The sequence below is a fragment of the Hakea prostrata genome, chromosome 1 (assembly GCF_041222555.1).
Source record: "Hakea prostrata isolate BN-2017 chromosome 1, UWA_Hpros_2, whole genome shotgun sequence".
Taxonomy (NCBI): Eukaryota; Viridiplantae; Streptophyta; class Magnoliopsida; order Proteales; family Proteaceae; genus Hakea; species Hakea prostrata.
In genome coordinates, this window is record NC_142600.1 from 17054664 (window position 1) to 17075562 (window position 20899).

Genomic DNA, 20899 nt, shown 5'->3' on the forward strand with positions numbered 1-20899 from the left:
ATAGAAACATGTAAAAAACAATTTTGCACCACACTTGTCTCCCAAAATAGAAATATTATAAAATACATACTTTTATCATTTTTTTCTTCTTATTTTTTGTTCTTTTATATCTCATGCAAGAAAACAAGCAGCTTTCGAAATCTTATGGAAAATCTTAATGTTATGATCCATTTACTGGGCAGCCTATATGTTTCTGTCAAACCAAACAGCGCTAGAAAAGTTAGAAGAACTCCCTATATCATTGATGAGATTAACTCCGATTAAGCCAGAAGTATCCTCTATCTCATTCTTGGAAACCCCATTCACAAATCTGTGGACTGCAATCCTATCTCTTATTTATGGAGTAGAAAAGCAGAAATCTCTCCCTCTAATCCTAGGAAATCAAGCTTTTACAAGAGATTTGAACGTTTAGGCTCAATTTACTCTCAACAAACTTATTTCCGGTGCATATGTTATCCGATTCAGCTGATGATAAAATCTGTACTTCGATATCAAGTAAGCTAGATGCAAAACAAGCTTAAGAGGATCAATCAATCAGCCAGTTTTCTTGAAAACTGCGATCTTTTACAGTCAAACCTGAACATTACCTTCATAACTTTTTAACCCCTCAGATGTTCTTCTGAACATCCAAATAAAAGTCTACAAAGCACACATTGTACCAACCATCGATACTAAATTCAACTTCAAGAGATGCCTTTGACCTAAGTTCTGCTCGTTAAACACATGGCATTCTGGCCACCTAAATGTGCTCTTATGATCCTTAGTAACTGGATCATCATTTCGGTAAAATGTCCACAAGCTGGTTCCTCACCAATTAAGGAGCAATTTGCGCATCCATTTCAGTGAGTTTTCTATGTTGATTAAGATACCTGTTGGCTCAAAATCAGTCCTAACATACAATGCCTAGAATTTGGGTTGCAGATATGTAGAATGAACAAGAATGAACCTAATGCCAATGGTATCATCAATTTGTCTCTACAACTTGACAAATTCATTTTGCTGTGAAGTGTGCACGCCCCAAACTATGAGGTGAAAGGTGATTTGCACACTGGCTAACAAATTAAGGAGCTGAAGGTAGCTGCTTGAGTTCCTCCGTTTCTACCACACATCAAACTCCCACCAGGTGAATAGAAGTTTTATCCACCTATCTGGCTTGGATAATATGCATAACTCCGAAAACGGTACTAGCTATAGAAGTTTGAAATGGTAAAGCACTAGTTAACAGATACAAATCAAATTCAATCATATTGATCAAGAAAAAAGGTGTGCCTTTTTGGAGACCAATTGAACAATCCCATTTCCAGCATTCCCTGCGGATTCAAATCACATTAACAGTGCTGACCAGCTAAGTTTTATGTTTACATCTTACGAGTGATACAGTACTCTTTACCATCCAATGAAGCCATATATCATGCCTTCAAAATTCAAAGCCTTTCTTTTTGCATAACTTACCATGTGAAAACTCTTCCTCTGATTTCTGTTCTAGAATGTCTCAATTCCCAAGTCAGATGCAAAACTTAAAACATACAAATCCTAAGACGAAGAAGGGGGACAAGGGATGAGGGAGCCTTTAACCTGAAAAACAATAATACAACAACAATAGCTCAACCTTATCCCAACTAAATGGAGTCGGCTACATGGAAAATTGTGTCAGGAGACACAAGGGCATAACAGGAATCCACTAGATCTCTTGAGATTTAGCTCTAGCGCTAAATCCCAGGAGAGATCCTAGCGGCAGCTAGATTCTATATTAGACTCCATCCTGAGATCTATATTTCCTTTTCTGTATCATCTTTTTTTTCTATATATTGGAGGCTGTTCTTCGAGGTTTCTCACATTGAGAGTGAGAACTCTTTCATTATTCTCTCAGATATTCTTCCTTGCATTCTTGAGTTCTCTTTCTCTCTATCTTTCTGATCTTTTACATAGTTAAAGAGCTGACATACTGATGGATCCCCAAAATCTCTATATCGCAGCCTGTACCTTCTTATTTTCACACAGAAATCTGCTCCTATTTTCTACAGGGTTTCTGGTGATTGGGGACATCATCCTATGCTGTTTGGTGAAGATTGGATGAGAGACAAGTTTCACATTAATATGAAAAAGGAACAAGGTCTCTTGAAGCTCTTGCTTGGAGTTTGCATGAGTTACAATTGATGAGAGTTCTGTCCAGAGTGGAGTATTATTTGCTTGGAGTGAAAGAAATCTTATTGTGTCCACTTCAGAATCTAAGTCTGAACCAAAAGTACAGTTTCTGAAATTATGGCATCCACATCCCATCGTATTCTTGAACAAAAACTTGAAGCAACTGTCAATTTCCATCAGTGAAAAAAGATAGTCAAGGTTGTGTTGACTTGTCATGGGTGCAAGATCATCTCATCGTCTCCACTACGAGTGATATATGTAACACTATAGATTCCCAAATCTAAATGTTGAACTCTATGGTGAAAAATATTGTCGATTTAGTTATACATATTGACATAGTGGAGCAGTTACAGGTTAGCTAAATGTATTGTATTCTGGAAAGAACAACCTTTCCCACAACAATGAGATTTCACAAGAGTTCTGTAGGGTTGATACAAAGGGCAGACCTTTAACCCAATATTTTGCATATTTCAAGAATATGTATTAACAGCTGAATTCCATTCTACCTATTTCAAAAATGTGGTCAAAATGCAAAATCAGCAGGAACAACTTTCAGTTATGGGTTAATGAGGAGGACTTGGGAAGGAATTTGACTCAGTTAGAGCATAGATTCTAGGGGGAGATAAGGTGATGTGAACACGAAAAAGATGACCTGCAAGGGGGGTTTAGCCTCCCTAGTTCATGTGCACCCCTTGGAGGGTAATTTTGTCCTTTTTGCATTATTTTCCTTATTTTAAGTATTTGTTTCAGTTTAGGAGTTAATGAGTTGGTCAGTTTTGGACTCTATTGTATTTATTATTTAAGAGTTACAGTAAAGAGTCTTCAAATTAATCCTGTTGGATAGGTTAGTAGATAAGGTTCCTCACTATACAAGGAATCTAAGTTGAGTTTGATTTTATTTCCAAGATGTAGAGGCTATAAATTCTCAAGCCTCCACAGAAATCCTCAGTTTTGATGAATACAGTTTATTGAGAATTTAAAGCCAAGGAGGTATTGGCAGGGTTCCTTTGAGGGGACACTGCGGTTATCTATTTGAAGCATTCTGGTTTTTTCAAGTATTCCATCTTAAGTTGCAGCCTTCAAGCATCAACCCAAAGAGGAGTTTTCTACTTCAGAGCAGCAGAATTCTCCACAGCCACACACTCAAGTAAGTTCAGCTTCTGTTATCCCATCGCAGCCTCCCCTTTCCTCCCCTGTCCTCTGCGCAACCTGTAAACCCCAGACCCAGACCTTTGAAACCCTTCTAGAAGCCTCTCCCCCGGTGCGTAGGTCAGGAAACCCTTCCCCTGGGCCCTACAACTCTGCTGGAGTTGTTTTCCCCATTTTCCAGCTTTCCCATGGCCCCTCAAATCCCTCCCCTCTCTCCCGATAACCTGTTTCTGGCGGCAAAAATAGAAAACAAAAATACAGAGAAAAAAATAAAAGAAGAAAAAAGAGAAAGGAAGGGCAGAGAAGAAGAAAGGGCAATACGAAGAACCCATCCCCCATGTCATTTGAAGCTTCCATGACTGCTCAAAACAATCCAGATCTGAACCAAAACCCTGAAATTGCCCCAATCCAGGAGACACTGAAAATTCCAGCGCCCCCCCCCCCCCCCGGTTTTCATCAATTGGTATCAAAGCTGAGGCCAGGGTGAACTCTTTTCACCCAGGCTCTTCCACACCATGGCCTAGCCAGAGGGTTGGTCCCTTATAGTGAAGCCAAATGGAAAAGGCGCCTCCCCTGGCTGAGGGTTGGTAAGTTGATAGTGAGGGCCATTATAGACAATGGGTGCAGCGCCAACATCATCTTGGAAGCAACATCACATAGAGTTGGTTTACCACTGGAAGAGCATCCAAGACCATATTCAATAATTAGTACAACTTCTTAATCATGAGCTCATAAATGTACCACATCAATCTCTGGCTCCTCTTAGTCTACACTCCTATGTTGATAATGTTGGTGTGATGTAGTTCCTATAGGTCTTGGTTATTTGACAATGATGTAACCCAACATAGTAGGGACAATACGTATACCTTTAGGCACCAGGGGAAAAACATTGTATTCCTTCCCTTGAATATTCAAGAAGAAGAAAGAAAGAGGGTAGGAAAGGATCTAATTACAAAACAGTTTGTTCCCCAACCCATAGTGACACTCACCAAGAAGCTTGAAGACCCTGAAAAAGAATCAATTGTAATCCTAGCGCTTGTCACCAAATCAGATTCCTCAGCCAAAAGAAGAACCTCCACCTCAGATTCGAGAGCTCCTCATTGAGTTTTCAGATATTGTTCCAGAAGATCTTCCTAGTGGAGTTCCCCCATTGAGAGACATACAACATCCTATTGATCTAGTGCCTGGAGCCTCCCTCCCCAACCTCCTACCAGCCCACAGAATGAGTCCAGTAGAGCACAAGAGTTACAATGGCAAGTAAAAGAACTTCTCCAACAGGGCCACATCACCAAGAGTCTTAAGTCCCTGTGCTGTCCCTGCCCTATTGACCCCAAAGAAGGTTGGAACACGGAGGACGTGCATCGACAGCAGGGCCATTCATAAGATCACAGTAAAATACAGATTTCCCATTCCCTGATTGGATGACATGTTAGATAAGTTGACTCAGGCATCTATCCTCTCAAAGCTAGATCTCAAAAGTGGGTATCACCAAATTTGAATCAGGCCAGGAGATGAGTGGAAGACAGCTTTTAAGAACAAAAGAGGACTATACAAATGGAGGGTTATGCCTTTTGGGCTTACTAATGCCCCCAGTACATTCATGCAGGTTATGACCTAGGTACTCAAACCTTTTCTGGGTAAGTTCTTAGTTAGTTATTTTGATGATATTTTGGTGTATAGCCAAGACCCTGGTGAGCATGTAAGGCACGGAGGCACCTAAGATTGGTCTTGGAAATTCTGAGAAGAGAACAATTGAACCTAAATATAAAGAAGTGCACCTTTATGATGCCCAAAGTCATCTTCCTTGAATTCATAATATCTGAAAAGGGAGTAGAAGCAGATCCAGAGAAAGTTAGATGCATAGCAGATTGGTCCCTCCAACAAACATCACTGAAGTCTGAAGTTTCAATGGCCTTGCCTCATTTTATTGAAGGTTCATCAAAAATTTCAGCACTATCATGGCTCCTCTCACAGATTGCACAAAAACCACCAAAGGAAAATTCGAATGGACTGTAGCAACCACCAAAGCCTTCAATACTATCACAAAGAGGATGACAAAAGCCCCTGTATTGAAGCTACCAGAATTCAACCAGGTGTTTGAGGTTGCCACCTATGCCTCCCACATTGGGATTGGAGGAGTTTTGATGCAGCAAGGCCACCCTATAGCCTTCCTACAGTGAGAAGTTGAATGAAGCCAAAGCCAGGTACTCCACATATGACCTAGACTTATATGCAGTGGTCCAGATTTTGAAGCATTGGAGACACTACTTAGTAGGAAGAGAATTTGTGCTTAACTCTGACCATGAAGCTCTCAAACATCTCCACACACAAAGGCCATAAGCAACAAGCAAGCAAAGTAGGTAGGTTATCTACAGGGTTCACCTTCACTCTACAGCATAAGGCAGGGAAAGAAAATAAGGTGTCAGATGTCCTCGGTAGGAGATTATTATCCATGATAGTAATGACTCCCGAAGCCTCTGGAATTCAGCAGATCATCCACGAGTACCAAGGAGATAGTGACTTTAGCGCCATCTATACAGAAATTTCTAAGGGAGGGTAGCATCCCCACTATTCGATTCATGAAGGCTTTCTGTTTCATGGGACCCAGATTTGCATCGCAAATAGCTTGCTACGATAGCATCTTCAGGGTTTGTTGCTTAATGGGAGAATGGTTTGGCATGTCCTTTGATGATATTACTATATGTGCTGAAACAATTGGCCACATGCATAGTTTAGCTGGTTTACCTCAGTTGCGACAAAGTTTGGTTTGACTTAGTATAAGAGTAATCACTCAATGTTCTTGGCTATCAATCCAATACAGGGAGGATATTCTTGGTTGTGTATGTAGATGATATTATTATTATTATTAGAGACGATTCATCCGGTTAAATACTTGTTTGCAAAAGCAGTTTCAGACTAAAGACTTGGGAAGGCTTAAGTATTTCTTTAGGGATAGAAGTGGCTAAGTCCAAAAAAGGAATCTCCCCCCCCCCCTCTCTTTCTAGGGGTATAAATCCGACTACAGGGATCCACTCTACCATACGAAAATCCTTTTGTCCCAATGTAGATATGAGATTAACTTACCATCTAATACAGGGATGCATGGTTCAAAGCCTTTGAATACTCCTAAGAATCCAAATATAAAATCCAGGCCTAAAGATGGAGACGCTCTTGAATATCCAGAGAAATATCAAAGGTTGGTTGGAAAGCTAAACTATTTGGTCGTGACCCAACCTAACATCTCCTTTTTGATCAATGTTGTGACTTGTGAGTCAGTTTTTATCTTGTCCTTAGACCACTCAGCTGGAACATTTATGCACACATTGAGGTATCTTAGAAAAGCTCTTGGACGTGCACTCTTCTACACAAATCATGGCCACAGGAGTGTTGAGGAATTGTTCTATGCAAATTGGCTAGTCCACTGATTTGAAAAAAGGTCTACTACAGGTTATTATACCTTTATTGGATGAAACCTTATGTCTTGGAAGAGTAAAAGCAAACAGTAGTAATTCGATCAAGTGCAGAATTAGAGTATTATGTTGTAGCACTTTACATAAGTGAATTGCTGTGGATTAAGCAGCTTTAGAGAGAGCTTGGCATTAATCATGAATCATCTATGTCTCTTTGGTGTGATAATCAGGTTGCTATCCACTTAGCATCAGATCCTGTTTTTCATGAACGAACAACGAATATTGAAGTAGATTGTCACTTTGTCCGTGAGAAGATACAAGGAGGACTGATACCCACTCATCATGTTTGAACTAAAGAACAATTGGCTGACTCATTCACCAAATCTTTGGGATAGAGAGAGTGAACTATACTTGTAACAAGCTGGGGATGTTTGATGTTTATTCTTCAGCTTGAGAGGGAGTTTTAAGAGACATAGGGGCATAATAAGAATCAACTAGATCTCTCAAGATTTAGATGTTGTGCTAAAACTTGAGAGAGATCCTAGCGGCAATTAGAGTCTACATTAGACTCCATCATGAGATATATATTTCCTTTTCTGTATATCTTCTTTCTTTCTTTTTTTTGTTTTTTTTAATCTATATATTGGAGAGTGTTCTTTGAGGTTTCTCCCATCAAGAATGAAAGCTTGCTTATTATTTTCTCAGATCTTCTTCTTCCTCTCATTCTCAGCTCTAATTCTCTCTATTTTTCTCATCTTTTGCATATTGTAAAGGTGAAATACTAATAATTAAAGTAGAAAAGTAAAGGGAACAAACGAACTACAACTACAAGAAATAAAAAGTCCTCCCAGTTGTGCCTGCCATAACCCACCATGACAACTTATGTAGTCCAAAACCCATGAGATCAGATGATCTTAACAACATACATGTTCATGTCAGACCGTGTTACCTGCTAGTCTCGCTCCCACCCACCTAACCTCTCCATTGGGTCATAGTTTGTAAACAGCCGGAAATCATTTCCAAGCTTGCTAGAGTGCTGAGGCCTGAAACCACATGGATGCAACCTCAAAAGCTCAGCTGCTCTCTCCTTCTGCACTTCCCCTACACAAAACACAATAGCCCTGGTTGATAACATGATATCATCAAATAAGAACCAATTATGCAATCAAAGCATCTCCCGAGATAGAGTAACAGTAGCCAGATGATTGCAGTTTTTCCTTCTGAGAAGATATTATTGCTGGACCTAACAAATTATGCATCCATATTCCATGTACCTGGAGGAAGGGGACTCTTCACATATGTGTAGGGAGGGGTCACTTCATGTATGCTGTTTACAGGACTTAAGGGGATGGATAAAAAAAATTAGCAAATTGACCAAATCTCATGTGAACCATATACTTGAAGTGCTTTAATCACTCTATATGTACTTGAAGATTTTCTGGACTATTACATTTCCATCAATTATAGTTTATGCTTTCTAGATTCTTTGAATATGACGAACAGTCAGGGAAACGAATGATATATGGAAGATTTGACAAGATATTAATATTTCTGCTCTAAAAACATCACATTTACAGAACCCACACCAACCTTGAAATAATATAAAGCAATAAAAAGTCAACCTGTAAGCAAAAGCAAGTGGCATTCTCCAGGCTGCGCTAGATATGTCATTGTTTGAGCAACCTTCTCCAGACACTCCTTGCTCTGCCAGCATAAGTCAAGTCAAGCAAAATTATCAAGAAAGATAAGCCTTCAGCAATACCCCCCAAAAAAACATATGGAATGTTCGGAGGGTAGGGGGTTGAGACCAAAACTACCATTAGAGGAGTGAGGAAGAACAAAATGAGACAAATAAAATCATTCACAACATTATTCTAGCTATACAATTACATCCCTCACCAAGTATGGAGGATCTGCAACAATAATTCTGAAAGCATGCTTCATGTCCAAAGGCAATTCTATAGGTTGATTGTAGTCATAGTATATGAAATCGCTTCCATATTGCTCAAAACGACTGTCGTACTCAAGTAGTTGGACAGAAATGTTGGGATAAAATTTCTGAAATCCAGATAAAAAAATATACAGGTTATGAAGCCAACATAAAGGTTAAAGTAATGGTAAACTTACCACCAAAAAACATAAGCAGCAGTCACAAATGCTAAAGAGGACAATGATGTTGACTCACAAATAACAAGATTTTGCTTTTCAAAAAAAAAAATCACAAGATTTTGATAGCGATTTGGAAAAGATGTGTATATTTGGCTTGCAGTTATTTGAACAGACGGAACAATATATAGTCCTAGCATAGAGACAATAACTAACATCTGTTATATGTCTGGAGTGACCTAAGACATCAGAGTCCTGGAAAAGGAACTATTTCTCTTGGCAGAAGAAAATCTTTTTATTTAGTTCAAGTTTTTGTTAAACACCAAGTCTAATTTATGCCTATCTTTAGAAATAAAAAGATTGTAGATCACTTTGTTGATAAATATTTCCTTCCTAGTCAAGAGGCCAAAACAGCGATCATTTTGGCTAAGCAGTGTACTATTATAAAAAAATAAAAAAAAATAAAAAGAGCTTTAGTCTGAGCGATTGATTGAACTAAGAAAGTCACATTTCATTTTTCCATTTTCTTTAATACTCCAGTGGCAATCCACTACAATCAATTTAAGTTCAGACCAGGAAAGGTTAAGGATATTCAAGAAATCAAGTCTTGCTAATGCTATTTAGTTCAGGCAGTAGGTTTTAATATGTATTAACCAAGAACAGGCATAAAGTATCCAATAATGTATCCAAAACATACTCTCCCCAATATACTTTTGATATATTAGCTAACGTAGATGATGTAACCCTGGATTACAGGGCCAGTAGCAGGACCTTTTCTAAGAAAGTGGCAGGCAATTTACAGTTCAATACCAGCAGAACACACACACAAGCACAACCCACATCAGGCAAATGATGTTCATATCTCTTCTCAACGATCCTCTGGCTGACTGTTAATGCATCTGCCATTGAGTTACTAGACCTAAGACTCCAAATAAATGATATCATCCTACCAGCAGTGACATCCTACTATGAATTCTCCTGGATTCCAGGTTGGAAAATAAAATAAATGGACTGAATCCATTTTTAGTCCAAAAGAACCTAGGGAAAAGGATGGTCTCAGTGAGATATTTAGTTCCTACAAAATTCAATAAAGGTTTGCACTCAATTCTCTTCAACCTTGAAAGATATATCTGCCAAACAATCTCAAATTCAACTACTTCACTCACTTCCAACTGTTCATTTTTTTCTCATTCGATAAAAATATAAATGAATTGGCATTTTAAACCGCCGAAGAAAGTGAATAAGCTCTAGAAGGTAATCATAAACAAAAAAGCGACTGCAAAGCTTACGAATCGAAACTCAAAACCTAGATACCTTGAGATACGCGTAGAGAGTCGGGCAAGCAATGCAGGCGATTGGGGAAGACGTTGTCATACAGAGATGGCCAACCTCCTTCGCTACTGCCGCCGCGGTTTCTTGATCATACCAAAATTGACTCAGCCTCCAATCCTCCGCCACTAGAGAAACTTCAGAGCTTTCGGTATCTATGGGAGCATCGACATTGCTCTGTTGCTGTTCGTTCAGAAACTCTTTCAAGGCTTCCAGCGCTTGAGAACTTAACATTGGTTGGTCGTCGTCGTCTTCTTCGACAATGGTTTTCGTCCTGCCGATTCCTTCCGCCTCCATTTTTTCTGGTTTCTGGTTAAAACTAGGCCACTGCAATTCCGCTTGAGTCGTCGAATACTGTTCTCGACCAGAACTTTCCCTGTTCAAGGACCGTGTCCGTTTCCGAAAACTCAAACCCTTCGTCCGAACCAAATCATTTATTTGATTAAATAAATCGAGCTGGATGAAAATGGGTGTAAAATAAATGTTTTTGGGGCCGAAAGATAGAATTATATTAAATGGATCCAGAGAAACAACCCAGGAAAAGAAGACGACGAGATCAACATAAACAAAGTTGGACGGTCCCACCAACACCTACACAGCTTAAATAATTTCTTCCTCGAGTGATTAGACTTATAAATGGATCGAATTCAGCCTAGATACACTAGTATTTAAATCCAAATCCGATTTTAAAAACTGCTATACAAATTTGAATCTGGATCCAAATTTTGGCAGAAATTTAGAGAAAGCATTCGAATTCGAATCTAGAATTTTATGGAATATCCAATAATAATCCAATCCGAAAAACTATCATTTTTAATTTTCAAAGGAATGTTATTATGTTCCCTTGAATGGCGCACCAATCCTTTGAATCCAGTATCAACAAGTATCATTCCCCCATAACAACGTTCTCTTTCAAGTCTTTCAACCAATCAATACAACCCCGCCATAGAGCGGCTTTTGCTAAAACTCGAGCAGTTTCTTGAAAACTCGCCTCGGATATGAAACTTTGAGTATTCAGAGATGCTTGCGTTATTCCCAATAAGACGGCTTGGTAAGAGATCGCTTCTTCCAAAGCGCGCGCCTCAAGCGGACCAATGCCCCGAAACCTAAGGGTTCCTCCGCAAGGTTCGTCCACAGAGGGTGAGTCAGGGCCTAAGATCAGGCCGAAAGGCGTAGTCGATGGACAACAGGTGAATATTCCTGTACTACCTCTTGTTGGTCTCGAGGGACGGGGGAGCTAGGTTAGCCGAAAGATGGTTATCGGTTCAAGGACACAAGGTGACCTTGCTTTTTCAGGGTAAGAAGGGATAGAGAAAATGCCTCGAGATTGATTGGTGATTGTCCTTTTTGTATTTTTAATTTGCAATTTACGATTTGCAATTTCCAATTTTCGAATCCTCCTATTATCAGTCATTTTTTAGAGAAAAGTATTTAATATTTTATTTTAACTAGATAATTTTCAATTTTTGAATCTGATTATCGTTCATTTTTAGAGGAAAAAAATATTGAATACTTTATTCTATACGGATATATCCGACCCGATAAGCAATTATCTAAATATTTTCCAGTAAGAAAAATTATAGATATTAACACCCTTAAACGAATACGAATGCGAATTCGAAAGTGGATTTTTGGCTATCCATTTACAAGTTTACAAGTAATATTGTCACGACCCCAGTGTTCACAGGCTTGGTGGGGCCCACATCATGTACATTCCACTAGGGCACGTGACAGCTCCTCTTCATTAACACCTCTTTATAATAAATAAAAACAAAATGCTAGACAAAACATTTTTCCCGGCTAAAGAATATATAGCTGCATAGTCCAGTTATACAAACATCAAACGTAACGAAAGGAATGCGAGATTACATCTTCAACATTAAAGGCATTGACAGATGGCAACACCTTGCCTTTATCATGAATCTGAATACCTGGCAACATTTACAATAATGAGCTGCGGCCTAGTAAGCAATAAAGACAACCATGTAAGTAAGTCATGCGCATTATGCATCAATTATCACATCAAAATCATATACCATCATACATTCCAAATTTTCCTTTCTTTTCTTCTTTTCCTTTATCATTTTCCTGTTCCTTTTTCCTTTTCTTTTCCTTTTCCTTTTTCCTTTTTCATTAAACTAGACCTAAGCGCACCGAGAGAGCACCATCGGCCTAAACCACACAAGTGGCACGCTCAACCCGGCACGGCCCAACCACGCAAGTGGCATCGACATATGAAAGCATGATAATTTACATTTAACATGCATAACCATTCTTGCAAATTCATGATTAACGGTCAAGCACACTATCCACATTCCATTTTACCAATTCAATCTAGTCATTGAGTTGTCATCCAATTCATGCATTTTGTTCGACACCCAAAGGCGTACACTTTCCATAAATTGCACACCGAATAAATAACATAGACTTTATGTTACCATGTGCATGCTACATATCTATTAAAGGAAAACACCCACTTATCATACATAGGTTGTCAATATACTCCGTTCGTGCGTGTCCGACCTTGGTTCCATCATAATTCGCCTCCTTGCATCTCGATCGATCAACGAAAATTCGCAAAAGGGGCCAACGGAAATTTTCTCCCTTTTATATTATTTTCTCTCTCTCTCTCCTCCTTTCTCTCTCCCCCCCCACGGTTTCTTCCCTCTCCTTTCTTGTCTTCCTCTTCTGTCTCCACTCCCTCTCTCTCTCCTCTTCTCCCCACTCCTCTCTCCTCTTCCTTTAATGGCTTCCCTCCACTTTCTCTATTTCTCTCATTTCTCTCCTCTCTCCTCTGCTTCCACTCCTTTCTCTCCTCGCTTTTGTCTTTCCTCCACTTCTCCACTCATTTCCTCCTCACTCTCCTCTCCAATTCATCCTTCCTCTGCAACTCTTCTCTTCTTTCTACGGTCTTCCTCTTTTTCTTCCTTCCACTCTCCCCATCCCCTCTCTATCTCTGCTTCCACCTCTCTTGTGTTTCTCCACACGAGCAATAATCCCCTCCCAGTCTAAGTCGGTCCTCTCATGAGTCGGTTGGGTAAATAATATAATATATACAATATATATATAATATATATAATACATATATAAATATTAAATGGCTAATGGGTTTATTAGGGCTGTGGGCCGCTGTAATATCTATGCGGGGAGTGATGCCCAGGTCCAAAATACGCGATCATTCGCAATCACTATGTGGGACCCATAAACGATGTCGACCTCATGAATGCCCACAATAATAAAATAATACTAGAAAAAGATGCGGAGCATTACAAATATAGTCTACATAAATATTTATAGATATGTTAAAGATAACCCCCAACCCAAAAAAAGAAAAAAATGAAGAATCTTTAGGTTGATAACTTCCTATAGTACATAGCAGGTAGGCCAATTTGAACCAAGAAAAAAAAATAGCACGTAGGCCAACCAAGACAGTGTCCCAATCCACTAAGAGCAGTCTCTTTGAGCTTCAACCTCAACTATGGAGGAGGATTGACTCTTGGCAAAAGCTGCTTTAGCAGCTAAAAAAGTGTTTTTACAATCCCAAAATTACACATTAACGCCTAGCTACATCCTCTGCTTTTGCTTGATTTTTGGGATGTTTTGAATTTCCTACATTTTTTTCCAACAGATGAATTGGATGATGATGCTGATGCTGAATTACTAGACCTAGGAGATTGTGCATGCATAGATAATATGCAGATTTAACTTTAAACTTTTCTTGAGCATTCTTGCACCAATACCAGGCATCAGGAGTGGATTGGGATAGTATAAGCAAGAGGCCAATCTCCTTGGATTCCAAAGGTGAAAAGAGAGTATCTAGTAGTGAAATCTTCAATAAATTTGTGTCCTAATCAATTAATTCACTCACTAAACAGAGGCCATTCTTATGTGAGGGACTGATGATTCCTTTGGTTGGAAGAGAAGGAATTCAAGGGTCATGGTAGATGAGAGTGTATGTTGTCCATTACCAATCTTCCCAGTAAGTCCTGACAGTAACAAATTGCAGCGGATGCTTTAACTTGGTAGCGGATGCTTTGGCCCGTGGTGGTCTGTCTTCTGGTTCTAGGCATTGTTGGCCTGTGAACTCTCCCTGGCTCCGGGACATGTTGTCCCTGGAGCTTGGCTTGTGTAACCGCTCTCCCTTTGAATAAATTGTGGTTTACCAAAAAAAAAAAAATAAATAAATAAAAATTGCAGCGTAACAACACTTTTTTTCCAACCCCAGGAAGCATTACTAGGCATTCCTACTAATCCAAATCTTGGTTATGCGTGTATCTTGCAGTCATAACTTTGGCCCATAGGTAAGATATCTCCAAGCCTGCTTGGCTAGTAGAGCTTTGTTAAAACATCTAAAACTCATCCCACTTTCCTCTTTTCTTTTACAAAAGGTATTCCAGTCAATCCAATGTAGTTTCTTCCACCAAAAATGCCTTATTTTTTGGTTCAATTTATGGCGGAGTTCCTGAGGCATGATAAAATATGACATAATATACATGGAAAATGCACTAGCCACTGCTATGATGAGAATTTCTTTGCATGCTTGAGTCAAAAAAATATTCCTTCCAATCAGCTAATTTGGAATTTTGTCTATCAAGAATGAAGGAGAGAGTGTGAGTTTTGGACTTACCAAATGTAATAGGAAGTCCCAAATATACTTTATGAGATTGCACCTCAGTTATATTCATTATAGTGGTTACCTTGGTTTTGGTAATGGGGGAAGTTTGAGGGCTGAACAACACGTTGAACTTATCATGATTGATACGAAATCTCAAAACAAATTCATACTACTATGAAAAAGTATTAATTAATGATACATTTTGTATTGTGGCAAGAGAAAAATTAATAGAGTCGTCTACCGAAAAAAAAAAAGAAGATGATTAATATCGGGGGTTGATCTAGCTATTTTCAAACTAAGGAGTCTTGAAATGCTGATGACAGTCTTTGGTTGAAAGTTTTCTGACATAATATAGAAATATAAGAACTTAAAGGGCATCTTTGTCAAATACCTCTATAAAGGAAAATCTTATCTGTTAGATTTCCATCAGATCCATTTTTTTGCAAATCCAAATCTTCTCAAGGTGGCCTTAATTATAGACCATTCAAGTTTGTCATGAGCTTTGCAAAGGTCAAGCTTGAGAGTCATATGCTCTATTTTTTTTCTTTTTCTTTTTTATTTAGGCTTTTTCATCAAGTGGAAGTATTCATGGGCCAGATACATATTATGTGTGATGCTTCTGCCCTGAAACAAAAGAATTTTGAGTTTGACTAATTATGGTCCCTAAAATTGTAAGATGATTATTTAAATACTTTGCAAATGATCAAATGAGATAACAAAATGGTTGCACAATAAAAGGAGAAAGAAAAAAATGAGGAGAGAAGCTTATTTCTTTGCTTGTGTGCTGAGGTAACTCTTTCCTACTCTATACCTTAAAAAGGTCACCCTGTTTTGAGGGATTTCACAAAAAAGCGTAGGAAAACTTATCTATTTAATTTTTTTTAAGGTCTTAGTGATCCCATGCCGTTCCATTATTTGTTTGAAGATCAATAGATTTTACAAACACTTTGTGACCCAGTTACAATTATTCCATTGTCTTGCAAGAGAGAGAAACAGGTAACTTATTTATCTCTGTTTGAATTAGGAAAAATCTCACACTTTTTTCTTTGAAGTATAAGTTGCACTTTGTTAAATATATTAACAGGTGTGTATCTTTATTCTCTTACTTTTGATATAATGTAGATTAACCATAGTTGTGTAGATGTCAACGCATTGAAATAAGCTCTCATAAAAAATTTATTAGGCTAAGACGTGAAGGAAAATTGTTCCCCTCCCCTCACCCCAACTCAGACTCTGCTTCTATGAACACTTTTGACATTGAAGTTTATTTTCTTTTTTTTTTTTTGGGGGGGGGGGGTTTAGATCATTAGAAAATTTGTATTAGATTAAAAATTCTGGTAAATTTTGGTATTCTAGTTCACACTCTTAAAGGAGCTATGGAAATGTAATTTTCTTCCAAAGACTAAAAATTTATTATAGAAAGCTTGTAATGAAAGCCTTGCAACATCACAGGAACTACCGTAAAGCGGAGAGAAAGCAGATTCATTGTCTGGAGAATCAACCACTTAACATTGTAAGTTTGCCCAACTAGTATGGTAAGGTTGGTTGCCCTCTAACATGGAGAAAGGAAAATTGCAGCCCTAAGGCCAGAGTGTTTGAAAAAGCTGGATTCTTTGGAGAAGAAAGGGAGAGAAGACTACAAGCTTGCTGTCTCTGTGGTTTGGTGTTTATGGAAGGCAAGAAACTCTAGAGTGATGGGAGAGAAAAGATGGTCACTTAATGAAGTCACACAAGCAGCCGCATCAACCCCTGGGGAGTTTTGGTTAAATATGAAAAAGCCTCAATCAACACCATCAAGGTAGATAACTTCACCTTGCAACAGCAAGGTAATTGGCAGCCCCCCTTTCCCATAGATACTTTTTGGAGAGAAAAGGATAAGAATGGTGGCATTGGATTAGTTATTCGGGAGCCTCTAGTATCTGTTTCAGACCCATGAAGCTTCTCCACAGCATAAGAAGGTGAAGCCATTGCAATGAGACAAGGACTTTTGGAGGCCTTAACTAATTGCTTCGATAATGTGGAAAGTCGGATTGCCAACAACTTGGCAAAGTTGCTGTCAAATGAAGCTCCCCCTCCTCCCCTTTACATTTTACCTATTGTAGAAGATATGAAAGTGGTAGCTGAAAATATTCTGGGTTTCAAGTTTATGTATGTACCTTAGAAGGTCCAATGTAGTAGCAGACCTTCTAGCCAAGAAGGCTCTCTTGGTTTCGAGCCCAAAAGCTTGGTGAGGTCTTCTCAGTGGTTGCCTCAGCTTTGCTCTACTCCAACCTTGCTTGTGGTGAATAAATAATTTTTTTACCGGGAAAAAATATTAAAAAATGCTCCTTGCCTCCAGTGCCTTGAGGTCTTCAAGATACTAGATTGACACAGGCTTGCATTGCTCCTTCAGTAGGACTGTCGGCTCGCTTTGTGTTTCTTATTGTTCCTAAAGAATCCAAAAATGCGTTGTGATTTCAAGTATGCTTTGTGTTTCTTATGTTTCTTTTCTTTTGAGGTTTCTGAAAACCAACTGCTGCAAAATTGTACATGGGTTATCACTACTTACTGAAGCAATATATCTTGGATCCAATTTGAGGTCATTTCCAGATGTTGCCACATAGTCAATGAAATGTATGCTTATTTGGCTTGGCCTTCAATATTGAGTGGTGCTAAGTACTGAAGAGTTCTACCAAAACAAATACTGAAGAAGTGGTTCAACCTCAAAAAGCAAGATAACCAAGCTCCGTTCAACTCTCTTCCTGGTAACCAAACCACCAAAAAGAGAGAAAGGATATAATTATATCCGGATCAGATCGATAATTCGGTACCTACTAGATCTATCCTCCCCTTCTGAAACTCTTCTATTACCTAGTGATTCATCTTCCTCTACGAGCAAATACTCAAGTTCCTAATTGATATTCTACCCCCAAAACCAAAAAAGGTTCCTAATTGTTCTGGATGCTTGGATCCTAGATCAGAGCGACCCATTAACTCGTTAATCTCAACTCTTAGTATCAGGATCATAAATGGTCGGTCAGATTTTACTTGGTCTGAGTATAGTTTTCAGTGCCAGATGATGCACTTAAAATAAAGCGGAGGATAACAAAGTTGAGCCCTCTCAAGATACAGAGAAAACCGGGGGGGGGGGGGGGGGGGGGGGCCCACAAAAAAAAAAAAAAAAAAAAAAAAAAAAAAAAAAAAAAAAAAAAGAAACCAAAAACAAAAAAAACACAAACACCAAAAAAAAAAAAAAAAAAAAAAAAAAAAACAGATTGTTTGAGCCATCATTAATTAAGGCTGTATAGGGCATATCACTTCGATCGTATCAAGATAAGCATAGTTCACCTGCAAAACTAATCTACGAAGAGTAACTTGAAAGAAAATTAAAGGAAAAGCTTATGGAGAAATTCAACCAAACAACCCCTTTAAGATCAGCCAGAGGCATTAACCCCCTTTTCGGACCATTGCGAGACGCAATTAACATCCCCTTCCTGATCATCGGAAGGCGATTAAACCACCATGTCGACTCATTCGGAGGCGACTACAACAATGGAAAGAGAAGCTACTACACATTAGGCAATTGGGATCTTTACTCCGGTAAAAGATGATCATATTTCTACCACATAACGCAACGCCTACAAAAGTTCAAAGATGACCGCGACACTGAAGCTGCAAACATTGTTCCGAACAATTTTCAAGGCCAAAGAAAAGAATAGAGCAAAAGAAAATTAAGACCATAAACTACTATTGGAAACGACTATTTATTAACACTGGAAACAACTATACATTAATGGAAGTCGGAAAAACACAGGGAGAGATTTAAGGAGTACTAGAAGACAATAAGCGACTTCCCTTCATAGTGACGAAGGGAGGATTCCAAAAAAAAAAAATTGCAAACAGAAAAAGTAAAATACGGAACTTCCAGAGAAACCATCATAAACAGCACCAGAGCGGCAAGACGTTCAGAGGCCACCACGAAGACGGAGAACGAGATGGAGGGTCGACTCCTTCTGAATATTGTAATCGGCAAGGGTACGTCCATCCTCGAGCTGCTTTCCAGCGAAGATGAGACGCTGCTGGTCAGGAGGGATACCCTCCTTGTCCTGGATTTTTGCCTTCACATTGTCGATTGTGTCAGAGCTTTCCACCTCCAAGGTAATGGTCTTCCCGGTCAAGGTCTTCACAAAGATCTGCATCCCACCACGAAGACGTAGCACCAAATGAAGGGTAGACTCCTTTTGGATGTTGTAATCCGCAAGAGTCCTCCCATCTTCCAGCTGCTTTCCAGCGAAGATCAACCTCTGTTGGTCTGGTGGGATCCCTTCCTTATCCTGAATTTTGGCCTTCACATTGTCAATCGTGTCGGAGCTCTCCACCTCAAGCGTTATGGTCTTGCCGGTTAGGGTTTTCACAAAGATCTGCATGCCTCCCCTCAAACGAAGCACCAAGTGGAGGGTAGACTCCTTCTGGATGTTGTAGTCGGCGAGGGTACGGCCATCCTCAAGCTGCTTACCGGCGAAGATCAAACGCTGCTGGTCTGGTGGAATGCCTTCCTTATCCTGGATCTTAGCCTTAACGTTGTCGATGGTGTCGGAGCTCTCAACCTCTAGGGTAATGGTCTTGCCGGTTAGGGTTTTCACGAAGATTTGCATGCCTCCCCTCAGACGAAGCACCAGGTGGAGAGTAGACTCCTTCTGGATGTTGTAGTCCGCGAGGGTACGGCCGTCCTCAAGCTGCTTACCGGCGAAGATCAAACGCTGCTGGTCTGGTGGAATACCTTCCTTGTCCTGGATCTTGGCCTTAACGTTGTCGATGGTGTCGGAGCTCTCTACCTCAAGGGTGATTGTCTTGCCGGTTAGGGTTTTCACGAAGATCTGCATACCACCTCTGAGCCTAAGGACAAGGTGGAGGGTAGACTCCTTCTGGATGTTGTAGTCGGCGAGGGTACGGCCGTCCTCAAGCTGCTTACCGGCGAAGATCAGACGCTGCTGGTCTGGTGGAATGCCTTCCTTGTCCTGGATCTTGGCCTTAACGTTATCGATGGTGTCGGAGCTCTCCACCTCAAGGGTGATTGTCTTGCCGGTAAGGGTCTTAACAAAGATTTGCATACCACCTCTGAGCCTAAGGACAAGGTGGAGGGTAGACTCCTTCTGAATGTTGTAGTCGGCTAGAGTTCGGCCGTCTTCCAACTGCTTTCCGGCGAAGATCAACCGCTGCTGATCTGGGGGGATTCCTTCCTTATCTTGAATCTTGGCCTTCACGTTATCGATTGTGTCGGAGCTTTCGACCTCCAGAGTAATGGTCTTTCCGGTGAGAGTCTTAACGAAGATCTGCATCTGAAATCACAGAAAACAAATATTAGGATATCAAATTCAACTGCGCTATGAGATCTACATAAGAAATCAAGATCTGTAATTCAGAGACCGCAGAGACAAACGCAACGAATAGGAAAAAGAATGCTAAGACCCTTACCTTGGAGAATTGATCGCTTCTTGGAAATCTAGACGAGAAGAAATTTTGAGAAATGAATGATGTTTGGCTCGCCTCGGAACCTCAATATATAGATAAAGAGAACCTTCCTGAACCGCAAATACTAGTCCAATGTGATTCGGACACGTGTAAAGAATGAGCTGGAATGCACTAACGTGCACGGCAAGGAAAGTTTGGTTACCAAGATTCATGCCGTCTAGCGGGATTGTTTGTTAACCTAACGCCGTTAAGAATAAAGCCAGAAAAATGCTGATGGATCCAAACACCGTTGCGAAGGTTTACCGTTTACCATCTTCCGAAAGATATAATTTTGGGAATATTTTATTTTTCCCCTATAACTTATTTGATAGAGAAATAATTCTTATAATTAAATATCCAATCTCTTTTTCTTTCCTTTTCTTTTTCTTTTCTTTTCTTTTCTTTTTTTTTCGTGTCGTAGATAATTAAATATTCAATCGTTTTCTATATGGATGTTACTTTCCCAAAAAATAAAGAGAGTTCCAAATAGAGGATTTCAGTACTTTTAAAAAAAATTTACCACTAATTAAGAAATTAAATATTTATCTTTTCTTATTTCTTGATATTTTAAAATAGTTAAATTACTTTTTTCCCTTTATATTTGGTTATTTTAAGAGATAATTATTATTATGTTGTTTTTTTTACGTACTCTCAA

General features: G+C 39.3%; 2 protein-coding genes across 2 annotated transcripts; both read right to left on the reverse strand.

Moving 5' to 3' along the window:
- Positions 1–7478: 7478 nt before the first annotated feature.
- LOC149027926 (nucleic acid binding / methyltransferase) lies at positions 7479–10631 on the reverse strand. The gene is made up of 4 exons (XM_089147547.1): positions 10125–10631; positions 8604–8762; positions 8327–8408; positions 7479–7805 (listed from the first exon to the last, which is right to left on the reverse strand). The coding sequence occupies exons 1-4, from the start codon at positions 10434–10436 to the stop codon at positions 7657–7659; spliced, it is 702 nt and encodes a 233-aa protein (XP_089003673.1). The 5' UTR covers positions 10437–10631; the 3' UTR covers positions 7479–7656.
- A 7847-nt stretch (positions 10632–18478) lies between these two features.
- On the reverse strand, positions 18479–20270 carry LOC149027927 (polyubiquitin-like). Its single transcript, XM_089167142.1, has 2 exons — positions 20209–20270; positions 18479–20072 (listed from the first exon to the last, which is right to left on the reverse strand). Exon 2 carries the CDS (start codon positions 20070–20072, stop codon positions 18699–18701), a length of 1374 nt encoding a protein of 457 aa, XP_089023268.1. The 5' UTR covers positions 20209–20270; the 3' UTR covers positions 18479–18698.
- Positions 20271–20899: the final 629 nt, after the last annotated feature.